This window comes from Carassius carassius, chromosome 39, assembly GCF_963082965.1.
Source record: "Carassius carassius chromosome 39, fCarCar2.1, whole genome shotgun sequence".
NCBI classification, from domain to species: domain Eukaryota; kingdom Metazoa; phylum Chordata; class Actinopteri; order Cypriniformes; family Cyprinidae; genus Carassius; species Carassius carassius.
In genome coordinates, this window is record NC_081793.1 from 14035759 (window position 1) to 14057489 (window position 21731).

At 39.2% G+C, this 21731-nt stretch overlaps 2 protein-coding genes across 2 annotated transcripts; one reads left to right on the forward strand and one right to left on the reverse strand.

The window, feature by feature from the left end:
- The first annotated feature begins 906 nt into the window (after positions 1 to 906).
- On the forward strand, positions 907 to 4283 carry LOC132121437 (thyrotroph embryonic factor-like). Its single transcript, XM_059530804.1, has 5 exons — positions 907 to 1314; positions 1989 to 2357; positions 2582 to 2790; positions 3417 to 3628; positions 3774 to 4283. Exons 1-5 carry the CDS (start codon positions 1194 to 1196, stop codon positions 3793 to 3795), a joined length of 933 nt encoding a protein of 310 aa, XP_059386787.1. The 5' UTR covers positions 907 to 1193; the 3' UTR covers positions 3796 to 4283.
- Positions 4284 to 15956: 11673 nt separating this feature from the next.
- On the reverse strand, positions 15957 to 17287 carry LOC132121439 (PHD finger-like domain-containing protein 5A). The gene is made up of 4 exons (XM_059530808.1): positions 17152 to 17287; positions 16804 to 16827; positions 16308 to 16474; positions 15957 to 16147 (listed from the first exon to the last, which is right to left on the reverse strand). The coding sequence occupies exons 1-4, from the start codon at positions 17201 to 17203 to the stop codon at positions 16058 to 16060; spliced, it is 333 nt and encodes a 110-aa protein (XP_059386791.1). The 5' UTR covers positions 17204 to 17287; the 3' UTR covers positions 15957 to 16057.
- Between the last annotated feature and the right edge of the window lie 4444 nt (positions 17288 to 21731).

Here is a 21731-nt window from a genome sequence, read left to right on the forward strand (position 1 = left end):
AAAAACGACAAACATTTATTTATTGTTGGACCAAGTAATTGACTAAATCTAGAACTATAACTTTTTATTTCAGTTAAATCAAGTAACTTAAATTATGAAAAATAATATTCTGGGACAGTATGATTCTGTCATTTGTATTAAGTACGTTACAATCGTGAAATTGGGATTTATAATTTCAATGTGATGAAGCAGATCCTCTTAAATGTTAAAGGTGCAATCGTAAATCAAAAATGTGGGCTACATTGCAGTCGCTCATTGCTACATTGATTTGTAATGTATCTTATTGGCTATACGACATAAAAAATATAAGCATTAAACATGACCGAGTAACATAAATTTCGCCTGCCGTAAACAAGGCAAGATTCTACACGTGAAAGGCGCGATATTTTTGCTGCTTCGTGATTGGTCCGTGTGTAAACTGTGCGTGCCATGAGTGCACGTGCGAGGCCATGTGCCAAAACCTAACCATAGACTTAATGCGATACGGGCGGGCGGTTCTCCCGCGAGACATGAGCTAATTAGGTACAATGACTAGGCATTTTTTTGGTTGTTATACCTGATACTGTTTTATTAATAATACTGACTAAGTTAAGGTTTAAAAAAGTGGCCTTTATGGTCACTCGTACTAATAAAGCGGTTTTATTTGGAATGAATTTGTAAAAGTGCAAAAGGCATGCGATTTTAAAGTTTTAAATGAAATGTATGCCCACACTTAAAAGCCCCACCGTGTCAGTGTAATGAATGTATCTATTTGGGTCTCTTGATACATTTTTCTAATATATTTGTGAAAAAACCCCGTTTTGACCGACAACAAATGTGGAGTCGACGAGCCCTTGCTGTACTACTGACCATAGAGTTACACGCCTCTGTGTCGTCATCCCTAATTAATTATTCATGGAGGACATCGCAACCAACCTATCAGCATTTAAAAAACGTTTCTTTCCACCCCCTACAAAGGGGCACGGTTTACATGCATATTAAAACACTTCTGCAGCTAACTGGAAAATCGGGTCAAACACAGAAAGTCTGAATGGAGAGTTGTCAACCGGCGAGGTCATTTCAGATTAGATTTTTTTTTTTTGAGTACACGAGAAACTGAAAACATTAACATCTATTTCTAGGTTTAACTGGGGATTTCAGGTTGTCTTTAAAGTTACGCTATTCTTACGCGCGGCACGAAAGCGTCGGTCAAAATGGACGTGGGCCCAGTTTCCGTAACGTTGGACGTAGGCACTGATACCCCGGCTGCTTTTCCAGTAGTTTTAAAGAATATAATGGAAATTCCGCCACCGAATCTTCTAGAAGGCGACGACGGTAAGTGCCCCTGCAGCAGTCGCGCGCTCGCGCAGGAGCTCGCCGTCGCGGCTCGCTGTACTGCTGAATTATTGTCAAATGCATCATGTATGTTAATATAACAACAGACCAGTAAGCTTTTCTCGTTATGTAAATAGAGATCGTGTTATTTATAACATGGTTCGGGGAACTTAATATCTCACTGTTACATTCTCGAAAACTGTGGAACTCCGTGAATGAATAATTTTTTAACGCAAGATCTTTCCATGAGTTAGTAGAACCGATTCACAATAAAAAAAAATATTTTATCACAGTTTAATGTACATGCACAAAATTAGCTCCGCCCCTCATGTGTGAACAGCTTCTGAAGGCTGCGCGCTTGTTTGTCTGGTGCATTAAATGTTTGGCTCACAAATGTTTGTTTTTGTATGCTGAATCTTTTCTGTCACAAACTGAACTGTAACATTTGAAATAAAAAACATTCACGTTTAATAATGAATCTCTTCGCAAGAACCGATCTTTGATACAGTGTGTCTTATTTTCCAAATCTGCAGTTTGTTCTGCCTAGTAACATAACTTTAACACTTTCTTGCACTTTTTCTAATTTTTTTCTGATGCATATTACGTTTAGATGCTTAGACTTGCGATTGCAAAAAAAATCTGTTATAATTTATAACTGTGTTTTTAAATGGCAGAAAATGATAAAGAGAAGCTCTTCGAGGATGTTGACTCTGAAGGGGTCAGTGGAATGGGACCATCAGCTGCCTTAACCCCTGCCATCTGGGAAAAGACCATTCCCTATGATGGCGAGACCTTCCACCTGGAATACATGGATCTGGAGGAGTTTCTCATGGAGAATGGCATTCCTGTCACAGGAGATGAGGGTCAGAAAAAGGATCCAGAGGAAGAAAACTTACAGCTGACAACTGAAAGATCATCCACGACATCTGCAAGCAAGACCGCCGCAGAAATCTCTCTTATGCCAGTCATGGAACTGGATCAGTGTGAGGAGGAAGTGGTCACAATTACGGCATCCAGCTCAAGCTCAACAGACAGCAAATCAGGTCAGCAGAGAAAACAGAACACCATGTACTTTCAGTCACAACACACTTAACCATTACACAGTCACGCTGTTTTTCATGAAGATCTGACTTAAAGACTCAACAGTAATTCAGTGATGTTTAAACCTATTGAATTGAAATAGCTATAAAGTATCAAAGCAATGAATACAAACTATATTTTGGTTTTATTTCATTATTGCAATTTACTAATTCACTTCTCACCACAGATGAGGACCGTGTGACGCCAGAGCCCATTAATCCAGACGATATTGTGGTAGACATTAACTTCGAGCCGGATCACACAGATCTTGTGCTTTCCAGTATACCTGGAGGTGAACTGTTCGACCCTCGCAAACATCGCTTCTCCGAGGAGGAGCTGAAGCCTCAGCCTATGATCAAGAAGGCAAAGAAAGTGCTTGTACCTGAGGAACAGAAGGTAAACACACAGTCGCACCTTCCTCAGGGTTATTATAATTAACTAAAACCATTCAATCAAAAAACTGTTACTTGAAATAAAGTAAACTTTTCCTGAAATATCCTTAAATCTATTTTATTTTAGCTATTTGCTAAGGCATTATATTAACTTAATGAACTCAAATAAATAAAAAATGAAGAATACTATATAGACATTTCAAAAAGAACTGATATGACAAAACACAACAGAATTCTAAAACTTTAGAATAAAATATAAAACTGAAAATCGATAAGTAAAAACTAATTCAAAATATGAATACTAACTATATTAATATCTCAGTGACACTAAAATAACATAGTCTGAAATAGTACCTTAATATCGTGTAACAGTATACTTGACTCTAATCGATAACGGCAAGCAAGTATTTGTGCCTGAGGTCCAAAACCTGATTATACGGTTACACCCTGAATGTAAAGTCAGAATGAGATGTTCTGAAATCTTTGTCAAAAAATATGTGAACGTGTTATATAAGAAGATATTAACAATTGTGTTTAATAAAAACTGCCATTCTCAAAATAGAGAAGAAATCTTGTTCCCCAACATTTGATTTGATGTTATTGTTGTTTTTTTTCTTCTCACTATTTCAGGACGAGAAATACTGGCATCGGAGGAAGAAGAACAACATTGCAGCCAAGCGTTCACGAGAAGCCCGGCGGCTAAAAGAGAATCAGATCACAGTACGAGCAGCCTTTCTGGAGCGAGAGAACTCTGCTCTGAGGCAGGAAGTGGCAGAGTTGCGCAAGGACTTTGGGCGCTGCAAGAACGTTGTGGCACGCTATGAAGCCACATATGGACCGCTGTAAGGGACAAACAGGCATACAAACAATTTGCATATAAACACATAATCAAAATAACCCCACAGAGTTAAAACACTGCAACACCTATAGGTGAATTCGTACTTTTACCAATATGATGATTAACAACCTTCTCTCTTCTTTTTCAAGTGCATCGACTGAAGACATCTAAACAATTATTGATTTATTTGCATTTTTGAAAGGCAAAAAATTAATAATGGTGTGGAATGAAGAGGAGGAAACTGGAGAAAAGTGAATATGTGATTAAAACTGTACAGTTAAGTGATGGTCTTAAATCTTTATCAGTCACTCATATCAGCATATCCCTTTCAGTGCAATCTTACTTCATTGCAAAAGCACTGAAAGAGCAACAGCTTTTAAAAGTTTGTTTTGTTGTTGTAATGCACCGGTGTAGAAGAGGCCTTTCCTTACCTGTTCTTGTTTTATTACAAGTTTTATAATATCCAAATAGTTTTAGAGTGTGAAATAATGTGCATTGGAAGTCTCTGGTCTTTATTCATAAAGAATCACTGGCATTGACTTCAATTTACTTTCTTATGTATCTTCAGTTTGTATATCTTCGAATTCTTTGAAAAATTACATCAATTCAAAAAATTTCCTTTGGCAAATTTGGTACAGGGTACCAAGTGGTGCATTTTGCCTGCAAAAGTAGAAATAAAAGGCTATTATTGAAATAAGGGGAGAATGTATCACATTAAAACTAAAAATGAAAACAAAACTGTAAAAAGGAATTGTAAATGTTTTGTCATTACTGTCAGTAAGTGCTAGAATTCGGCAGAACCTGTACTGAAAATATTTGCTCTGTATATTTGCAAAATCTACAAATATTTCGATAGTGTCTTTCATAATAGATCTTCTAAAATCAAAACTTGTTTACTTCATCGTGGTAGTTCGCCATTTCTGGGACTCGTGCAGGTCAGTTTATGTACGGTAATAACGAACTGTACATGTGACGGATCTTGTATCTGCTTAGAACTTAGCAAAACGAATGAAGTGGTGATATAGGAGTTTTTTCATATGTATCATATGATATATATTTTTTCAGATAACTTCAAATATTTTACAAAAATGGCTTTGCAGTGTGAACCACACCATTCATAGTTTAATATGAACCCATAAGTGTCCTCAGAAGAGTGCTTGTTTATAAAGGACGCTAGTGTTACATATCAGAAACTAAACTCAAACCTCTCGGAAGGGCATCAGCTTTCCTGCATTTCAGGCACATATTTTGTGCAACTTGTCTCTGTCATTTTGAAACCTATCATCTTGTGCCCTCCGTTCATGGTTGTTAAGAGAAAGTTTGGCTGGCGTTTATTACCAGGGTTTAATTATGCAAAACTCACATGTGTCCTTTTTCATGTGTTTTGTGGAAAGTGAATCTGAAATGTAACAATCTTGACCAAAGCTAACTTTGATCGAACACTGAAGAATGCTGTTTTCTTTAGCTAGCACAGAAGGACTCCACTCTAAATCAGGTGTTTAATCAAATTTGTGGTCTGTAGAGACTTCCCCCTGGTTTGCTCTATGGTTTGTTGTCATTTCTCCTCGAGCTTCCTTTCTGAAAAGTGAAATGTGAGATGAGGGACAAGACAATAAAATGCATTGGAGCTTGAAGACTGTTCTGAAAGGAATAGTGACTGTTCCTGACAAGACGTGTTTCTTCTGTTGAACTAGGAGAAAACTCAGTTGCATATATGAGATGTCAACTTTGTTGCAGTAAAGCTTTGTTTTGTTACTGTTACTGTTCTTTTGCGAGGATTTTAGTCTTATCAAGCATTTCTTGACTTGTAAATGTTGTCGGTGTCTTGCTGTTTTGTGTTGTACATATTAAAGAATTAAAAAAAATGTGTCTTGCTGACATGTCATTTTTTTTATAAGTAACAGTGCATTTGATAAAAAAAAATTATTTGATGCTTAAGAGAATTATGAGTTACAGAATCTCAAATTTCAGATGGGAGAGGAGTGTTGTCTAACAGACAGATGCCAAAAAAGTTGCATAACACAAAGAGGGCGTGGCTAAAGAAGGCGGTGAGATATGCAGATATACTGAGCTGACCCAAATAAACTTTTGTCAGAAAAAGAATGCTGCCGTTCTTGGTGCTGTCCACTCGGTGTAGATCTTATTCAGGAGCGATCACATTTCAGTCAAGATTACCTAACATTTAGATGCAACTCCTAAAGGGTTCTGAACAGCATATGACTAGCAGGCCTGTACAATCTCCAATCACTTATTGCTGATTATTTTTCTCAGGGCCGTACCCACCATTGAGGTCCCCGATGTCTGGACCTCGGTATTTTTCCAGAAGTTGTAAATTAATTAAAGGCAGGGTAGGTAAAAAAATGTATAAAAAACTTTTTTTCCAAATTTGTTTAAACTTTATTTATATATCAATACATAATTAAAATGTAAGTACTCTGAAAAAGAAAGTATAAAAATCGAGTGTCTGTAGACCTCTCACGACTGTTTTAAAGACAGCTCATTATTTCCATTCACTCCACCCCCTCCTTTCTGGGCTCCTTCCAAAGCCTCTACTACTGCTCGCTAAGTAATGTTATGTTAGCTATATTACGCAGCTACGTGTGCTAATGACACATGCTTCATGAAAAAATAAACAAAAAAATATGTATGATCAAAATACAAAAAGAAAGATTTACCTGTCCAGCAGAAATAAAGCCATCAAGGAGTCACTTTTCAGCCCCTTGAGTTCCCTCAGTTCTCGCCATCGCTGGAAAGCCACGCCGATTTTAACTCGCGTTTTATTTCTTTGTTTATCCAAAGACTTTTTGTTCATTCCCATTTCTTGTACTGTTACTGTCTTCCTTTTTTGCCTGGTTTGCCTTCACTAACTGCATAGGCTGGTACTGTGAATTTTGCTTGCTGTTTCTCTGCCATTGTTTTGGTATTCCTAGGATCCGTGCCTGTTGAATCTTTCTTCTTCTTCTTCTTTGTTTCGTTTAATGGCGGGTGGCAACCAGCATTATGGTGCATTACCGCCACCTACTATGTTGGAGTGTGGGTCAGAGTTTTCCTTCCCTTGAGTAAAAAAATTAATAAATAATAATAAATACAGCTACTACTAGTAATAATACTAAAAATATTTCCTGTCCCTAAATTCTATTTATCAACCCAGTTTCTCTCAAGTAACAGAATAACTTCCCTACTTCAATATCAAAAACATTTTTTAAACTTAATTCTTCCTGGTCAAACTTTCTACTTTCCTCCCTTAATACTTCCCGCTCTCTATAGAATTTTTGACAATGAAGAATTACATGCTCAACTGACTCCTCTATTTGGCAGTGATCACACACTCCTGAAGGGTGCTTATTTATTAAGTACAAGGTTTTATTAAGCCTAGTATGTCCTACCCTTAGCCTTGTCAAAATGTTCTCCTCTTTATTGTTTCTTCTGGTTATCCTTCCTGTTCCCACATTTTGCTGTAATATATAGAGATGTCGCCCTGTGTTTCCTGTATCCCAACTGTTCTGCCATTCCTTAATGATGTTTCGTTTAATTATTCCTTTTGCTTCAGACTTACTGAGTGGAACGCACAAGACCTCCTCCTGCATCAGCGCCTGTTTTGCTAATGCATCCACATCTTCATTTCCTTTAATCCCTCTGTGTGCCGGAATCCACATAAATGTTACCTGCATGTTCATATTTTTAATTCTATACAATATTTCATAGATCTCATTGTGACGAGTGGGGCGGGGCCGAGGGACATGGGAGCGAGGCCGGGGGAGTGATTGGAGATGAACTACACTTGTTCGACCCACCGGTCTCGAGGCCCATGGAGGAGATGGAAGGATATAAAACTGGAGTGACGACAGTGAAGGACGAGAGAGGACCAGGCCTGGGCTTTTAGTTGTGTTTTGGGTTTTATTTGCGCGCACCAGTCGTCCATGAGGGGCTGGTGCCCTGTTTTTGTGTTTATTTTGTTATTAAAATGTTTTTGATTGTCCGCCGGTTCCCGCCTCCTTCTTCCGGATGAATATGAAGGTTAAATCATTACAGTGGTGCCGAAACCCGGGAGAAGGAGGGACGCGCTGCTGAAGATCCCTGGCCGCTGTGGTGAATCCGCGGTGCCATCGAGCTGGCGAGGAGTGTGCCGCCATGGACGCTCGAGGCGGTGGGCTGGAGCGAGTTGCCGGGGACGGGCGAGCTCGCTACCGGCCGCCCACGATGTGGAGAGACGGCTGCCGTCCGTGAGGGAGCGGAGGAGTCGGCGCCGTTCGCCAGGTGGCCGGAGCCTGCTGCCATCCGCCAGAACGGGGAGGAGCAGGGAACGGGGGACTCCTGCCGGCTGCCCAAAACCGGAGGAGCCGTTGCCGTCCACCAGGCGGCGGAGGAGTGTCGTGCCGTCCGCCGAGGGCCATCCAGTGCCACCGCCAGGCACCGCGGAGGAGATCGCCCAGCTGGTGGAGGGCCGAGCAGCGGTGCGTCTGGGAACCGGAATTTTTTTTTTTTTTTCCTCTCTCCCCTCTCTCGTTTCTGTCGCTCCTCCTTCCATCTCCTTTTCTCTCGCCTCGTCTGTCCTACCTCCAGGTTCCCGCAGGTCCCCGTGAGCGGCCCCCCCGGAGGGAGGGGGGGGGGGAGTAGAGCGCAGTCTCGGGAGTACCCCCCGGCCTGCGAGGGGCGATGGGGGTATGTGACGAGTGGGGCGGGGCCGAGGGACATGGGAGCGAGGCCGGGGGAGTGATTGGAGATGAACTACACCTGTTCGACCCACCGGTCTCGAGGCCCATGGAGGAGATGGAAGGATATAAAACTGGAGCGACGACAGTGAAGGACGAGAGAGGACCAGGCCTGGGCTTTTAGTTGTGTTTTGGGTTTTATTTGCGCGCACCAGTCGTCCGTGAGGGGCTGGTGCGCTGTTTTTGTGTTTATTTTGTTATTAAAATATTTTTGATTGTCCCCCGGTTCCCGCCTCCTTCGTCCGGATGAATATGAAGGTTAAATCATTACACTCATTTACTATATCTTGTCTGCTGTTAGATGTAAATGACTGCAGTGACATTAATGCAGAGCATGAATCAGTACATATAATAACTTTTTTAATTTGTAATTCTTCTACCTTCTCTAATGCTATTACGATTGCCACCATCTCAACTGTATACACTGATAGATGATCTAAAGTCCTTCTCTTACCAGAAACATGTAATGTAGGAATACTAAAACCAAAACCTGCTTTCCCTGTATTAGGATCCTTGGATCCATCAGTATATATTTGAACATATGTTTGATATAGAGTTTGTATTCTATCTTCCACCAGTACTGCTATATTTCCAAATCCTTTTTCACCCTGCATTTTTTCCAGGAAATATAAATCTACTGACACTGAAGGAAACAACCAAGGTGGTGTCACTGATAATGGCACTGTCGGGATATATCCACCTTGATTTAATGTCATGTCTTCGGCTATTTCTTCACATCTCCATGCAAAGCTTCCCCGTTTAGCCCTTTCACTCTCCCAACATGGGAGAAGTATCTTAGTTGTAGGATGTCGATCCCCAGAATGCCCTTGTAAATTTATCCAGTAGTGCATCATTAACTGCTTACGTCTAATGTGCAATGGCATTTCCCCCATCTCAACCTGAAGAGCAGCCACAGGAGTTGTTTTCATAGCCCCACAGCATAGTCTTAGAGCTTGAGCTTGCACCACATCCAACTTTTTTAATGCCGTTTTTGCTGCCGATCCATAAGCAATGCACCCGTAATCTAATACTGATCTTATCAATGCTATATACACATTTTTACTAGCAGGCCTACTTGCCCCCCATTCTGACTCTGTTAAGCATCTCATCACATTTAGTATCTTTTTACACTTGGTATTTACCCTTCTGATATGTTCATTCCATGTTAACTTATCATCAAACCACATACCCAAAAACCTAAAAACTTTTACTTGCTCTATTTCTTGCCCATACATCTTTACCTTAGCTTCAACCCCTGTCTTTCTAGTGAAAAACACTGTCTTGGTTTTCCCAATTGCAAACTTAAATCCCCATGCAATTGACCATCTCTCCACCACATTAATTGCCTCTTGTATTTTACCTTTAATATGATTAATGTTCCTTCCCCTTTTCCATAAGGCTCCATCATCAGCAAACAGTGACTGTCCGATATCCCCCTGTACTTGTGAAAAAACATCATTAATCATTATGGAAAAGAGTATAGGGCTAATTACACTGCCCTGAGGAGTACCATTCTCTACCATGTATCTTCTTGAAACAGCTGTCCCTATTCTTACTTGTATACTTCTTTCATCCAAGAATCCCTTAATCCACTTATATGTTCTACCTCCTATTCCTATCATTTTTAATTTTATCATTACTCCCTCCTTCCAAACCATATCGTAGGCTTTTTCTACATCAAAGAACACTGCCATTACAGACTCTTTATTAACTTGAGCTTTCCTGATCTCGGTTTCCAAACACATAACAGGATCCATCGTTCCTCTACCCCTCCTAAATCCACTCTGATGAGGTGATAAAATTCCTCTACTTTCCATATAAAAAGATAATCTATCTGTAATGATCCTTTCCATTATCTTTCCTACATGTGATGTAAGTGCTATTGGTCTATAATTCATTGGGCTTGACAAATCTTTCCCTGATTTCCTGATTGGAATAATTACTGCTTCTTTCCACCCAGCTGGCAATTTCCCTAAATCCCATACTTTATTATAAAACCCCAGCAATTTTTTAGATGCTAAAACACCTAAATGTTCTAACATTACATAGCAGATATCATCTTTACCCGGAGATGTTAATCCAGATCTTTTTATTGCCCTTCTCATTTCTTCCATTGTAATTGGTGCATCCATTATACTGTTACTATCCTCCCTTCTTTCAAGTAAATCTCCATATGCTAATCTTGTCATTGTCCTTCCTCTCTTGCCCTCCTCCGTTAAGTTATCGGAACTATGAATAAGAGTAAATGCCTTCGCTATCATCTCTGCCTTCTCCTGGTCAGAAACTGCTGCTTCCTCCCCCATCTTCAATATTGGATACTTCCATTCCCTTCGAATTCCTCGCATACTCTTAATCATGTTCCACACATCTCCAACAGGTGTTGCTCTACCAATTTTGTTACAGAAAGTCTGCCAGCTTTGCTTTTTTGCTTTTCGTATAATTTTCCTAACCTTTGCTTGTGTTTCTTTATATTTAATCAAATTATGAAAATTATGTGTTTTTCTTAATAATCTGAGTGCTTTATTCCTTTCTTTCACTATTTTCCCACACTCCTCTGTCCACCAGGGAACTGCCTTTCTTTTCATTTTCCCTTTGCTTTTAGATATCGATTCTTTAGCAACTTGTAGTATTGTTGTTCTAATATTTTTATCAATGTCCTCTATTTCCTCATTTAGATCTATTTTGTCCATTTCTAGCTCACACATATATTTATATCTTTCCCATTTTGCACTACTAAATATCCATTTCCCCACTAATTCCCTTTGATCCTTATTCATTTCCAATAAAACACTACACCATATTGGAAAATGATCACTACCTACCAATGATTCTTCAGCTAGACCCCACTCACATATTCCCGCTAAATTTCTAGAAACTAAGTTAAATCTAATGCTGAGATGTTCCCTGTATGTACATCTATTCTAGTCCCTCTCCCATCATTTAAACACACCATGTTTCTCTCTTCTAACAATTCTTCTATAACCACACCATTTACATCTGTTTTTACTCCTCCCCATAACGTACTATGTGCATTAAAGTCACCACATACCACCACCTTATTACCATCCAACCCTACTATTTGTGTTATCTGCTCCAACTCTAATTTCCTACATGGATTATAATAATTTATAATTACACACTCTCCCTCATTTGTCCATATCACTACACTAACATACTAACATATATTCTCTGAATGAAATATCATTTCCAATAAATGTAGCACATCCTCCCCCTACTCCATCCCCCCTATCACACCTTACAGAAGCATATCCATCTAATCTGAATTCTAAATTTGGTCTCAACCAAGTTTCCTGTACACAAATAATGTCTGGTTTATTGGGAAGATCATCAATGTACTTTTTAAATTCCTGTCCGTTGGCCATCAAGCTCTTAGCATTCCATTGTAGCAAGAGGACCATTATTAATACTATCCAGTCCCTACTTGCTCCTGGCTTGCTTGGCTGTTTAGCTCATTCCTCACCTCCTCCCATGTCAGCTCCCTGATATCTAGGTGATGAATTGCTGCTTTTACAATTATTTGTATTCTCTCAGTTTTAGATTTAACCTCCATAGTTGCATTTATCACCCCTGCTATGAAAGTGACTAACTTCTTTAGATCAACCGTTACTATCTCTTCCTTATCCTGGTCTGGTACTCTTGTATTTTGTCTTTCCTCTCTGTTTCTTTCATCACTCTTACTAACCATTTTCACAGCTTCTGCATATGAGATCTTATTTTGAATTTTAGCTCGTTGTACTTCCATTTCCCTTCTCATCACCTCACATCCACCGTAAGCCACACTATGACTACCCCCACAATTACAACACTTTGGTTGTTCGTGATTACAATGACCATACTCATGATCATCTCCACATCTTGCACACCTTCTTCTGCCTTTACATGTTATTGCTGTATGTCCAAACCTTTGACAGTTATAACACCTCATTGGCTTTGGAACATACTCTCTTACACTATAACTCAAAAAACCTAGTGTTACATTCTTTGGGAGTACTTCCTCCTCAAACTCCAGAATCACAAGCTCACTGTCCTTCCTCACTCCCTCCCGAGTTATCTGCATCCTTCGGACACCTTTTAGATGTCCTCCTTTAAGATTTGCTTTGATTTCCTCCATTGTAACCCCGACTGGTACCCCCCATATCACTCCCTTACTCCACATGTTTCCTCTTTCAATTTGACTTGTACTTATTACTTTAAACCTCCCAATTTCTTTAATCCTTCCAGCCCGCTCTCTCTGTTCTTCATTTTTACAACCGATCATTAGATTACCATCTCTCAACACCTTGGCTACTATAATATCTCCGACCTGGTTTCTCAATACAGTTGTTAATTTCACCGGACTTATTGACGAAATTCCCCTCTCCTCACCAAATCTCAATATGATTTTAAACTCTAGTCCTTTCATACCATTATCTTTTATTACTTTCCCATAATCCTCATTACTCCTTGCCCTTTTTGTACTGATCCCAGCAAAAGTGTTTCCTCTTTTGTCCCTCTTTTTTTTATCTTCTTGACTTATATCCATACCCCCCTGACTATCATCCATATCGGTGTCCTTCCACTCTGACCCATTCTCAACATAGTTGTGCCTACCCGCTGCCTTCTCCCTCTTCTCCATTTTAGTTGACCTCTTTCCAAACTCCCACTTCCATACGCTCCTTTCTCCGAGAGACTCGTCTCTGCTCGTTATTCACGGGTTTCACCAACAAAACACAAAGTTGCTGAAGTTCCTCGCGCTCCCGAGGACCAAACGCTGCTTGTCTCGTGCGTCGACCGGCGCCTGTTGAATCAAACTGCTGTTTCCTCAAATCAAACGTGCACGCGAAAGTGGGCAGGTCATGTGTGGCAAAAGGGTGGTTGCCATGGTTGCGAGAGAGTGACAGTCGCCTAAGCCAATCCTATGTTTCGTCCCGAAATGGAAATAATGAACTGTGTTTAATACAGATTAAACGGTCTAGAGTCACTCGATTTTTATACTCTTTTTATCAGAGTACATGCATTTTAATTATGCATTGATATATATAGAAAGTTTAAACAAATTTGGAAGAAAGTTGTTTATACATGTATTACCTACCCTGCCTTTAACGTTAACTGATATTAATCTGCTTTTGGTACTGTAAGATAACGGATCTTCTCATCTGAGATGCATCAGCGGTAGGAGTGTGCGATATATATCGTCTGCGATGAAATCATAATTGTTTTAACGATGTGCGATTTGACATGATCAAATATTTCGCAAAAACCATTCAAAACACCCCTAGAGAGCGCACGCACGCATTACGTGAAATATAGAAAGGTGCGCGTGCGCATTTAGAGTGCGTTCCTTCACTGCATGATTCAGTTTATTAAAATGCGTTTAGAATGATGCAAAATGCAAGACATGGAAATGTCTAAATGTAATTCAAGAAAATGTACATATTTATACCACTTCATATATCAATTTCACACGAAGAGTGCCATTGTGATCATTTTTTTTTAAAGCTCAATAAACAAAAAGTTAATTAAAAGACTTCTCAACGTTTTTTTAAAGAAATTTTAGACCATACTGCCTGCCATGGCTGGACTGGCCATTGGGAATACCGGGCATTTGCCCGGTGGGCCGACGTGCTTTTTGGGCCGATATCTCATACTTATACTTTTTTTTTTTTTTAAACGGCCCATAAAAGTTGTACATCGGCGGTCCATTCGTTTTGTTTTGTTTTGCTTAATTGGCGGCGCTGGGTTTGTGCCGGTGTAATGCATTGGTCAAAGTCAGTGTTAGTTTTTTTTTCTGACAGACCAGCCCATGAAACACGTAGATCAGCGGCCCATTGGCTCTTTTCTTGATTGACACTGGTTTGGCCCAATCACAACTTTAAACGAGTGAGCGAGCGGCAGCAGTGTCAGTGTGTATCTGTAAAAAAAGATGGAGAAGAAACGCAAGGAATGTGCAGATAAAATAATGGAAAAAATAGAACCAGGCCCTTAAAGCAGACACTGTAAACTGTGTCAAAATATATGTTTTCTGGCCTTCATCAGCTCCTGTGGCAGATGATGATAGTGAGGACGGAGGATCAGGAGAGAGATGAGAAAGTGTAGAGCCTGCGGTAAGCATAACTACTTTCAAAACACTTAGGCCATGTCATGAGTGTAGATTATTTCCACATCTGCATAGTTGACGATTACCGCAATTCACTAGAAATTTAATAAGAGGCGTTTGTAAACCATGTTTTCCGCCAAAATAAAAGCTTGATGCAGTTTGCGTCAAAATAAAAGATCATGTGCTTATCTCTTTCAAGTATAGAAATTGGTACAACTAATTAAGAAAGTTTCCTTTATTTTTTTGTGCATTTGTTTTACAAAATATGGCTATTACTGTCATTGGATTAATATTACAACTATTATTATTTATAGGTGTAATGTAAATAGACACTGTAACTAAAAGAGGTTTGAATTTTTCTTTGTTTAATTTGCACACTGAATATGGGTTGGAGCTTTTAATTTTGAACTCTCAAAGTGCACCAGATTAATGAATTAAACATTAAAATGCACAAAATTTTCTCACGGGAAGGACAGAGGACACACCACCATAGTTTTAACAAAAATCCTGTAAATCCGATTTTTTGTCCCAGTCCAGCCCTGCTGCCTGCCACTATTTTGCCAACATAATTCATTCCAAGCACAACCAGCTGTATTGCGTGTGCAACATGACGGTGTTTCTTTCCTGAATGAATAATTCGTTTAAATAATTTGGTTCAATCGAAATCAACTCGCTTAATAACAGTGATTTGCTGGCGGTTACTGGCGGTTTTAATTTCACATTTCAATTTTTATAACGTTTTGCTTTTAATATCAAAACAATAAACAAATTCATAAACTATATCTTCTCTATTTCTAGTTTGTAGCGTGGAACATTCATTGCAACATTTAATCTGAATCTCATGTTTAATCATCTGTTATTTTGAAAAATAATTTTTGCTACTACTGCCCACTGACTTGGTTTTAAACCTATATTATTATCCAATTTTAACAATTTAAAATGCACACGTTTAAGTCAGGAAAATCAAACCCCCTACCAATCTCGATTCTGGGACCTCAGTATTGATAAAAACCTGTGTACAGCCCTGCTTTTATTTAAATGGACCAGGGCTGATCCAAGTTAAAAACTGGTTTTATTTAATATATTTACACGTTGTAGCTGGTTTATGTTGATATATTTTGATACATACAATTTGACAACTGATTCAATGTTGGATTTTGCTGATACAATAATGTGTTTAAAGAAAAGCAATAAGAAGATTGTGCTTATACTAGTAAAATCTGTATCTTTTCTTCCTGTGACGAAGCCACAACAGTTACATCAACTTAAATACCAGAGTTTATTGTGTAGCAAAATTACCAATAATCAGAAAGATTTTATGCATAAATGCTGGACTTTTAATCATAAATAAGCTCACCAGGTCTCTCATTTTGAAATCTCTATACAACTTCCAGCTGCTGAGTCCAAAGGTTGGTAGACATAAAATATTAATCCTTACAACCATCTAATTATTTGAAAGTGTAGTCAAAAGGCAGGTAAATACTATAAGTCTGCAGATGAATCAAATCAAACAGAACAAAATATTCATCACAAATGAAAAGAATTTATTGTAACAGCAAGTCTGATAACAAAATGGAAAACTCTTGCATGGAAAAAATAGTGACAAAAACATCCCTCTGTTTCTTCACCTCTTCTTGAAGCCGTATTTCTTTCTCTCATAGAAAAGATCAGTCTTCGAGCTGCCGAGGTTCACGATCTTGGGGCAGCCATCCCTCTGTGTAACAATAAAACAGTTAGACATTTTATTCAGTATGAGATTAAACAGCTGTCCAAGGGAATAAGAACTGAATATAGTATTACAAATCCTGATACTGGGCAATATAGACAAAAATATATATATACTTAAGTACCAAATGTAGAGCAGATTTACTCACGTCTTTCTCCTGGATGGTGCACTCTTTGCAGTAATATGCATCAGATACTCCAGGACCTCCACAAATAACACAGCGCCCTTGGTAAGAGCCATAGTTGCATTCATCACAAATACGAACTAGTGTACAGGGCCTGACATAAGAGTCACAGATAACGCATTTGCCATCACCTTAAAAAGAAAAGAATTAGACATCTGTTGAGTTAAAGAGCACAACACTGTAGAACTTGTGTCATATTTGTCTCACTTAACAGCCTCGGAGCTCATGTTAGTTCGGTTTTCAAATGTTTTTATGACACTGTTAACAATCAATTTCTACACCTGGACGCCATTTATTTAGTATGCACATAAAAGAGTGATTTATTTTCTTTTATCCACATCTGTAAAACAAATACATATAAAAATGAACTGAATATTTGGAGAAAAATAAACGAGAAAAAAAAAAATGAAAACAAATATATATAAAAAACAAAAGTTAAAGATTTAAGTAAAAAACTTACATTTTTCACATAGTCTTCCAATGGCTGCAAAGAAAGGAAAGATCAAATTAGATTCAATGTAATTCACAGTTGATCAAACTGAAAACGTGCAACAAAACAGCAAAAGGATAAAAATGATAACAATACTGCCACTATCTGGTAAAGCCGTTAACACCTATCTAAACCAATAAATGTATTGCCTACAACTTTCTTTTTAAATTCTAATATTCACATGATTTTAGCGCTAACTTAGCAAACATTCTCACTGTATTGTTAGCTTCACATTTGTTCCTTAAACAAATAAATTAAATAGGTATTAAACTAATGTATTAACCCTTAAAATCTAGATGTAAGAAACAGAAACATTACCAACTCCAGCCTGTTTCCTGCAAAAAATCAAATCAGGGTGATGTTTTGCCATTTTGAAAGAACGAGCGCAGAATGCTAGCCACACACTAGCAGCGATGACCTCTGACCTCCCTTCTTCTGATGATTCGGACTGAAGGCTCCTCAGCGTCTTAGTGCCACCTACTGGACACAGGACAATACTTGTATTACATTTTTAAGGAAGACGACGAAAAATCATCATCATGTGTCATCTGTTCGTCTCTTTTGTCCATGGCAGACAGAAATACAAGCTCATCTGCACACGGGACTGCACTCCAAGGCGCCTATGCTCCATTGCAACCAACCTTCTTCATCCTGTGACTCTCTCTGTCAAACTGTGGGTCAGTAGTCAAGAAAGTGACTGGTGACTTCACTTCACGTTGACTAAAACATGGATCTCAGCACACAACACTGCTTCTCCATCAGCCGTCTCCGCTGACTTCACTTTCTCCCACATACCTTGTCCAACTTGGGGTGGGGGGGTGTCTATTTACTTTCAACACCTGGAAATTCACTTTTCTCTGCAATTACACTTCCTTTGAAGGCCACATGCACCATCACTGCAAATATGGAGCTCCTGGTAATCTCTGTCAAACCATCAGTTGACCACAACATCTCTGTGAAACTGAGGTCCACAAAGACAGCTAACGTAAAGGTAATGTTTAGCGACCAACTGCTAACCACACCATACTCTTACACACACACACACACTCTCTCTCTCGCTCTCTTTTCTAGCTGCTTGCTTTTTTCCATCTAGTTATCTAATAAACCTGGCATTGTGCATTATGAATATTGTTGGCTCAATGATGACTTGCTTTGCTCCTCTTCTGTAAGTCACTTTGGATATAAGTATCTGCTAAATACATAAATGAAATGTAAATGTGTTAAAGATCACAACATGCAGTAGATCACACAGAATTGTGGCTTCTACAGTTGTGACACATATTACAAACTTGGAGTTACAGTATATCTTCAAATGTTTGTTACTGTTACCAATCAATTTTCTCTATGTTAAAAAATATGCAGATAAAAGAGTGATTATTTATTTTTAGTGAAATATCTGTAAAGTGAACATGTATAAATATTTATGTAATATTTAAAAAATAAATGCCTGAGAAGAAATGAAAATTGTTGGGATAAATGTATTAAATGTAACATTGTTAAAGTATCAAAATAACACAATAAAATCCAAAAATTATATTTTTCACACTGTCTTCCAACGGCTGCGAAAAAAAAAAAAAAAAGGAAAGATAAAATTAAATTCAACACAATTTACACTTGATCAAACTGAACCAATGCCAAATTCAGCTGTAAGCATGTGTGGGGTCAAGCACAGAAGACACAACAAATACAGCAATTACAGTATATACAGCATACACAACGAGCACAAGAGTTTACAAGGAATCAATAGTCACCAAGATCATGATTTTCTGACAAACACTTCAAAAGTTATTTCCGTTATTTGGATCTCATGACCCATGGGGTGCACTGTTCCCGAATTTGGCTTATCCTCAGATAATGGTGCTGATTAACTGGACCAAGTTTTGTTCAGATAAAACAAAGTACTGCTGAGATATAGCTTCTAATCTAATTTTGGGTCAACATGGTTAAATTCACATCATCACAACTTTTGAACAAGGATTAATAAAATGTTACTTTTTGGACAAAATTAGAAAAGTCCGAGAGCTCTCAGTCCCTCCAAACATCTTCAAAGTACTCCATGTGACATCAGAGGGTCAGTTAGAATTTGTTGAAGCATCGAAAATACATTTTGGTCCAAGAATAGCAAAAACTACAACTTTATTCAGCATTGTCTTCTCTTCCGTGTCTGTTGTGAGTGCGTTCACTGCAGTGTGTATGATATCCGGTTCGCGAACGAATCAATCGATGTAACCGGATCTTCTTGAACCAGTTCACCAAATCTAACTGAATCGTTTGAAACGGTTCGCAGCTACTGGCGGTTTTAATTTCACATTTCGATTTTTTTTTTCATGTTAGTAATCATTACAAATACTAGTTTTTCACATTTTATGTTTAATATATCAAAACATTATTTATGCATTTGTAATTGCACTTAAATGCATTCATGTCTTGCATTAACCAGCGTGTAAACATCTAAATGCAACTTCAGATGCAGCTTCTGAGTTGATTTCATTTGCTTTGTAACAGCCCAAATGTTCAGAAGCCTGCATCTCTGATGGCATGGGGTTGCATGAGTGTGTGTGGCATGGGCAGCTTACACATCTGGAAGGCACCATCAATTCTGAAAGGTATATCCAAGTTCTAGAACAACATATGCTCCCATACAGACGTCGTCTCTTTCAGGGAAGACCTACATTTTCCAACATGACAATGCCAGACCACATACTGCATCAATTACAACATCATTGCTGCGTAGAAGAAGGATCCAGGTACTGAAATGTCCAGCCTGCAGTCCAGGGGTCTCATTTATAAAACTATGCGTAGGATCTTTACTAAAAGTTTACGTGCGCCCAAAAGCCAAAAATGGCGTACGCCAAAAAATATTCCGATTTATAAAACCGTGCGTACGCACACCTGTAAGCAATGTTCCCTTTATAAATCACAGATCACCCGCAGATGTGCGTACGTGAACCAGCCTCATATCCCGCCCTGTACACGCCCATTTTTAACCATAAATAGTCAATGCAAATCACCTCATGATTGCTGATCAGCATGTAAATGAGAGTGGAATCCCATATATACCTGGAAAACTGGCATGCGACCCGCCAATTAATTAATCCAAGAAAGTGAAAACGTGCATTTCTGTTAGCCTACTTTTAATAATGGCGACAGGTGAGAAAAGAGGAAAAAAACGTAATTTCTCAGATACTGAGATTGAAACACTTGTAGGGGAGGTGGAGGCTCGGAAAACTGTGTTATTTGGTGGCCACAGCAGTGGGGTCACTAATAAAAAGAAGCAGTGCGAGTGGCAAAGTATTGCTTCTGCCGTCAATTGTGTCAGTGGGACAGAACGGACAGTTGCAGAATTAAAGAAAAAATGGTCCGACCTGAAGGTATACAAATTTTTTTTTTACCAACATATTACATTTGTGTTTTATTAGGCTATATACCTATATAAATAGCAATATTGATTTTCAAACAGTTTTATTTACATGTGCTTACAGTATGCAAAATATGTGAAATAAAGATTCTCATTCATTCAAGGTGGAGGCAAAGAGAAAACTGTCCTCCCACCGCCAGAGCGTGGCTGCAACTGGTGGGGGCCCATGTACAGCTGATCTCACATCAGTGGACAGCAAAATCGCGGCTATAATTGGGGAGGTCAGCGTGTGTGGTATTGTGTCGGAAAAGGAGGGAGACACTGACGTGACTGAAACCACAGAGGAGCAAGGTTAAACCGATTTTTAATCATTAACGCTGTACATTTGAGTGTGTGGGGTGATAAATGGATAAATGTTGCCAATTGTTTGTCCTCCAGTCCTTCCGGAGTCTGAAGCTGTAAATGAACAGGAGGTTCAGGGTGAGGGGTTCTCAGATGCAGATGCACAGCGTCCGGCTCAAAGCAGTGCCCCTTCTGCGTCTGGCACGTCCAAAAGTGGTCGGGTACTCACTGACGCAGTCCTGCAGTTACAGCGAGAGACAATAAACGCTGTCAACAGGGTTGCAGATGAGCTACGGCAGATGAGAGAAGTGATGCAAGAAATTGCACAATCATTAAAAGATGCAGTTAAAACATGAACCTTGAGTTTTGTCTTTCTTTACAAACGCCGCATGACATCCTCACGGATTCTTGCACCTCGTTGATATCCCTCTTGTCGGCCAGGGGGCTGTGGCTCGGGGTCGTAATGCTGGGGTAGAGGGAGATCAGGAGGGAGAGGAATACCGTTTCTCAGTGCTATATTGTGCAAAACACCACACGCCCTGACAATCTTGCACACTTTTGCTGGATGGTATAAAAGTCTGCCACCCGAGGCATCCAGAGCACGCCATCTGCATTTCAGGATGCCGATGGCACGCTCCACAACTGCGCGGGCACGAGAGTGGACCTCGTTATAATGAGTTTCCTCTGCGCTCTGCGGGTTTAAAAATGGGGTGAGGAGCCAGCGTCTCAGGGGGTAGCCACTGTCGCCTGCAGGTTATAATTATATTAAAAACAAAATTGTTACAGTTTCTACTTTTTAATATTGTTAAACTCACCAAGAAGCCAGCCATCACGTACTGCGCCTGCATTTAGTCTGTTCCCTACACTGCTATGTGTCAAGATAAAGGAATCATGTGTTGAACCAGGCCAGCGTGCCACAATGTTTGTGAGGGTCATGTTGGAGTCACATATGATTTGCACATTAATAGAATGCACATGCTTTCTATTAACATAAGCAAATTCATTTTCAGATGGTGCCCTTATAGCAACATGAGTGCAGTCAATTGCGCCGATTACATTTGGGAAACCAGACATTGCTGCAAATTGCGTTTTAATTTCGGCCTGTTCTCTCACAGTGTAGGGGAACCTGATGTATCGACTAACCATATTAAGTATACCATTTAAAACGACAGATATTATGGCACTCAGGGACGGCTGT

What these genes read in the sequence shown, in the direction of transcription:
- LOC132121437 (XM_059530804.1), top strand. Translation starts at nt 1,194, where the DNA reads ATGGACGTGGGCCCAGTTTCCGTAACGTTGGACGTAGGCACTGATACC. An exon ending in TCTTCTAGAAGGCGACGACG is followed by an intron (nt 1,315 to 1,988) that starts GTAAGTGCCCCT and finishes TTTAAATGGCAG; the next exon opens with AAAATGATAAAGAGAAGCTC. An exon ending in GAAGCCACATATGGACCGCT is followed by an intron (nt 3,629 to 3,773) that starts GTAAGGGACAAA and finishes TTCTTTTTCAAG; the next exon opens with TGCATCGACTGAAGACATCT.
- LOC132121439 (XM_059530808.1), bottom strand. Translation starts at nt 17,203, where the DNA reads ATGGCAAAACATCACCCTGATTTGATTTTTTGCAGGAAACAGGCTGGA. An exon ending in CAGGAAACAGGCTGGAGTTG is followed by an intron (nt 16,828 to 17,151) that starts GTAATGTTTCTG and finishes CTTTCTTTGCAG; the next exon opens with CCATTGGAAGACTATGTGAA. An exon ending in GCACCATCCAGGAGAAAGAC is followed by an intron (nt 16,148 to 16,307) that starts GTGAGTAAATCT and finishes ATTGTTACACAG; the next exon opens with AGGGATGGCTGCCCCAAGAT.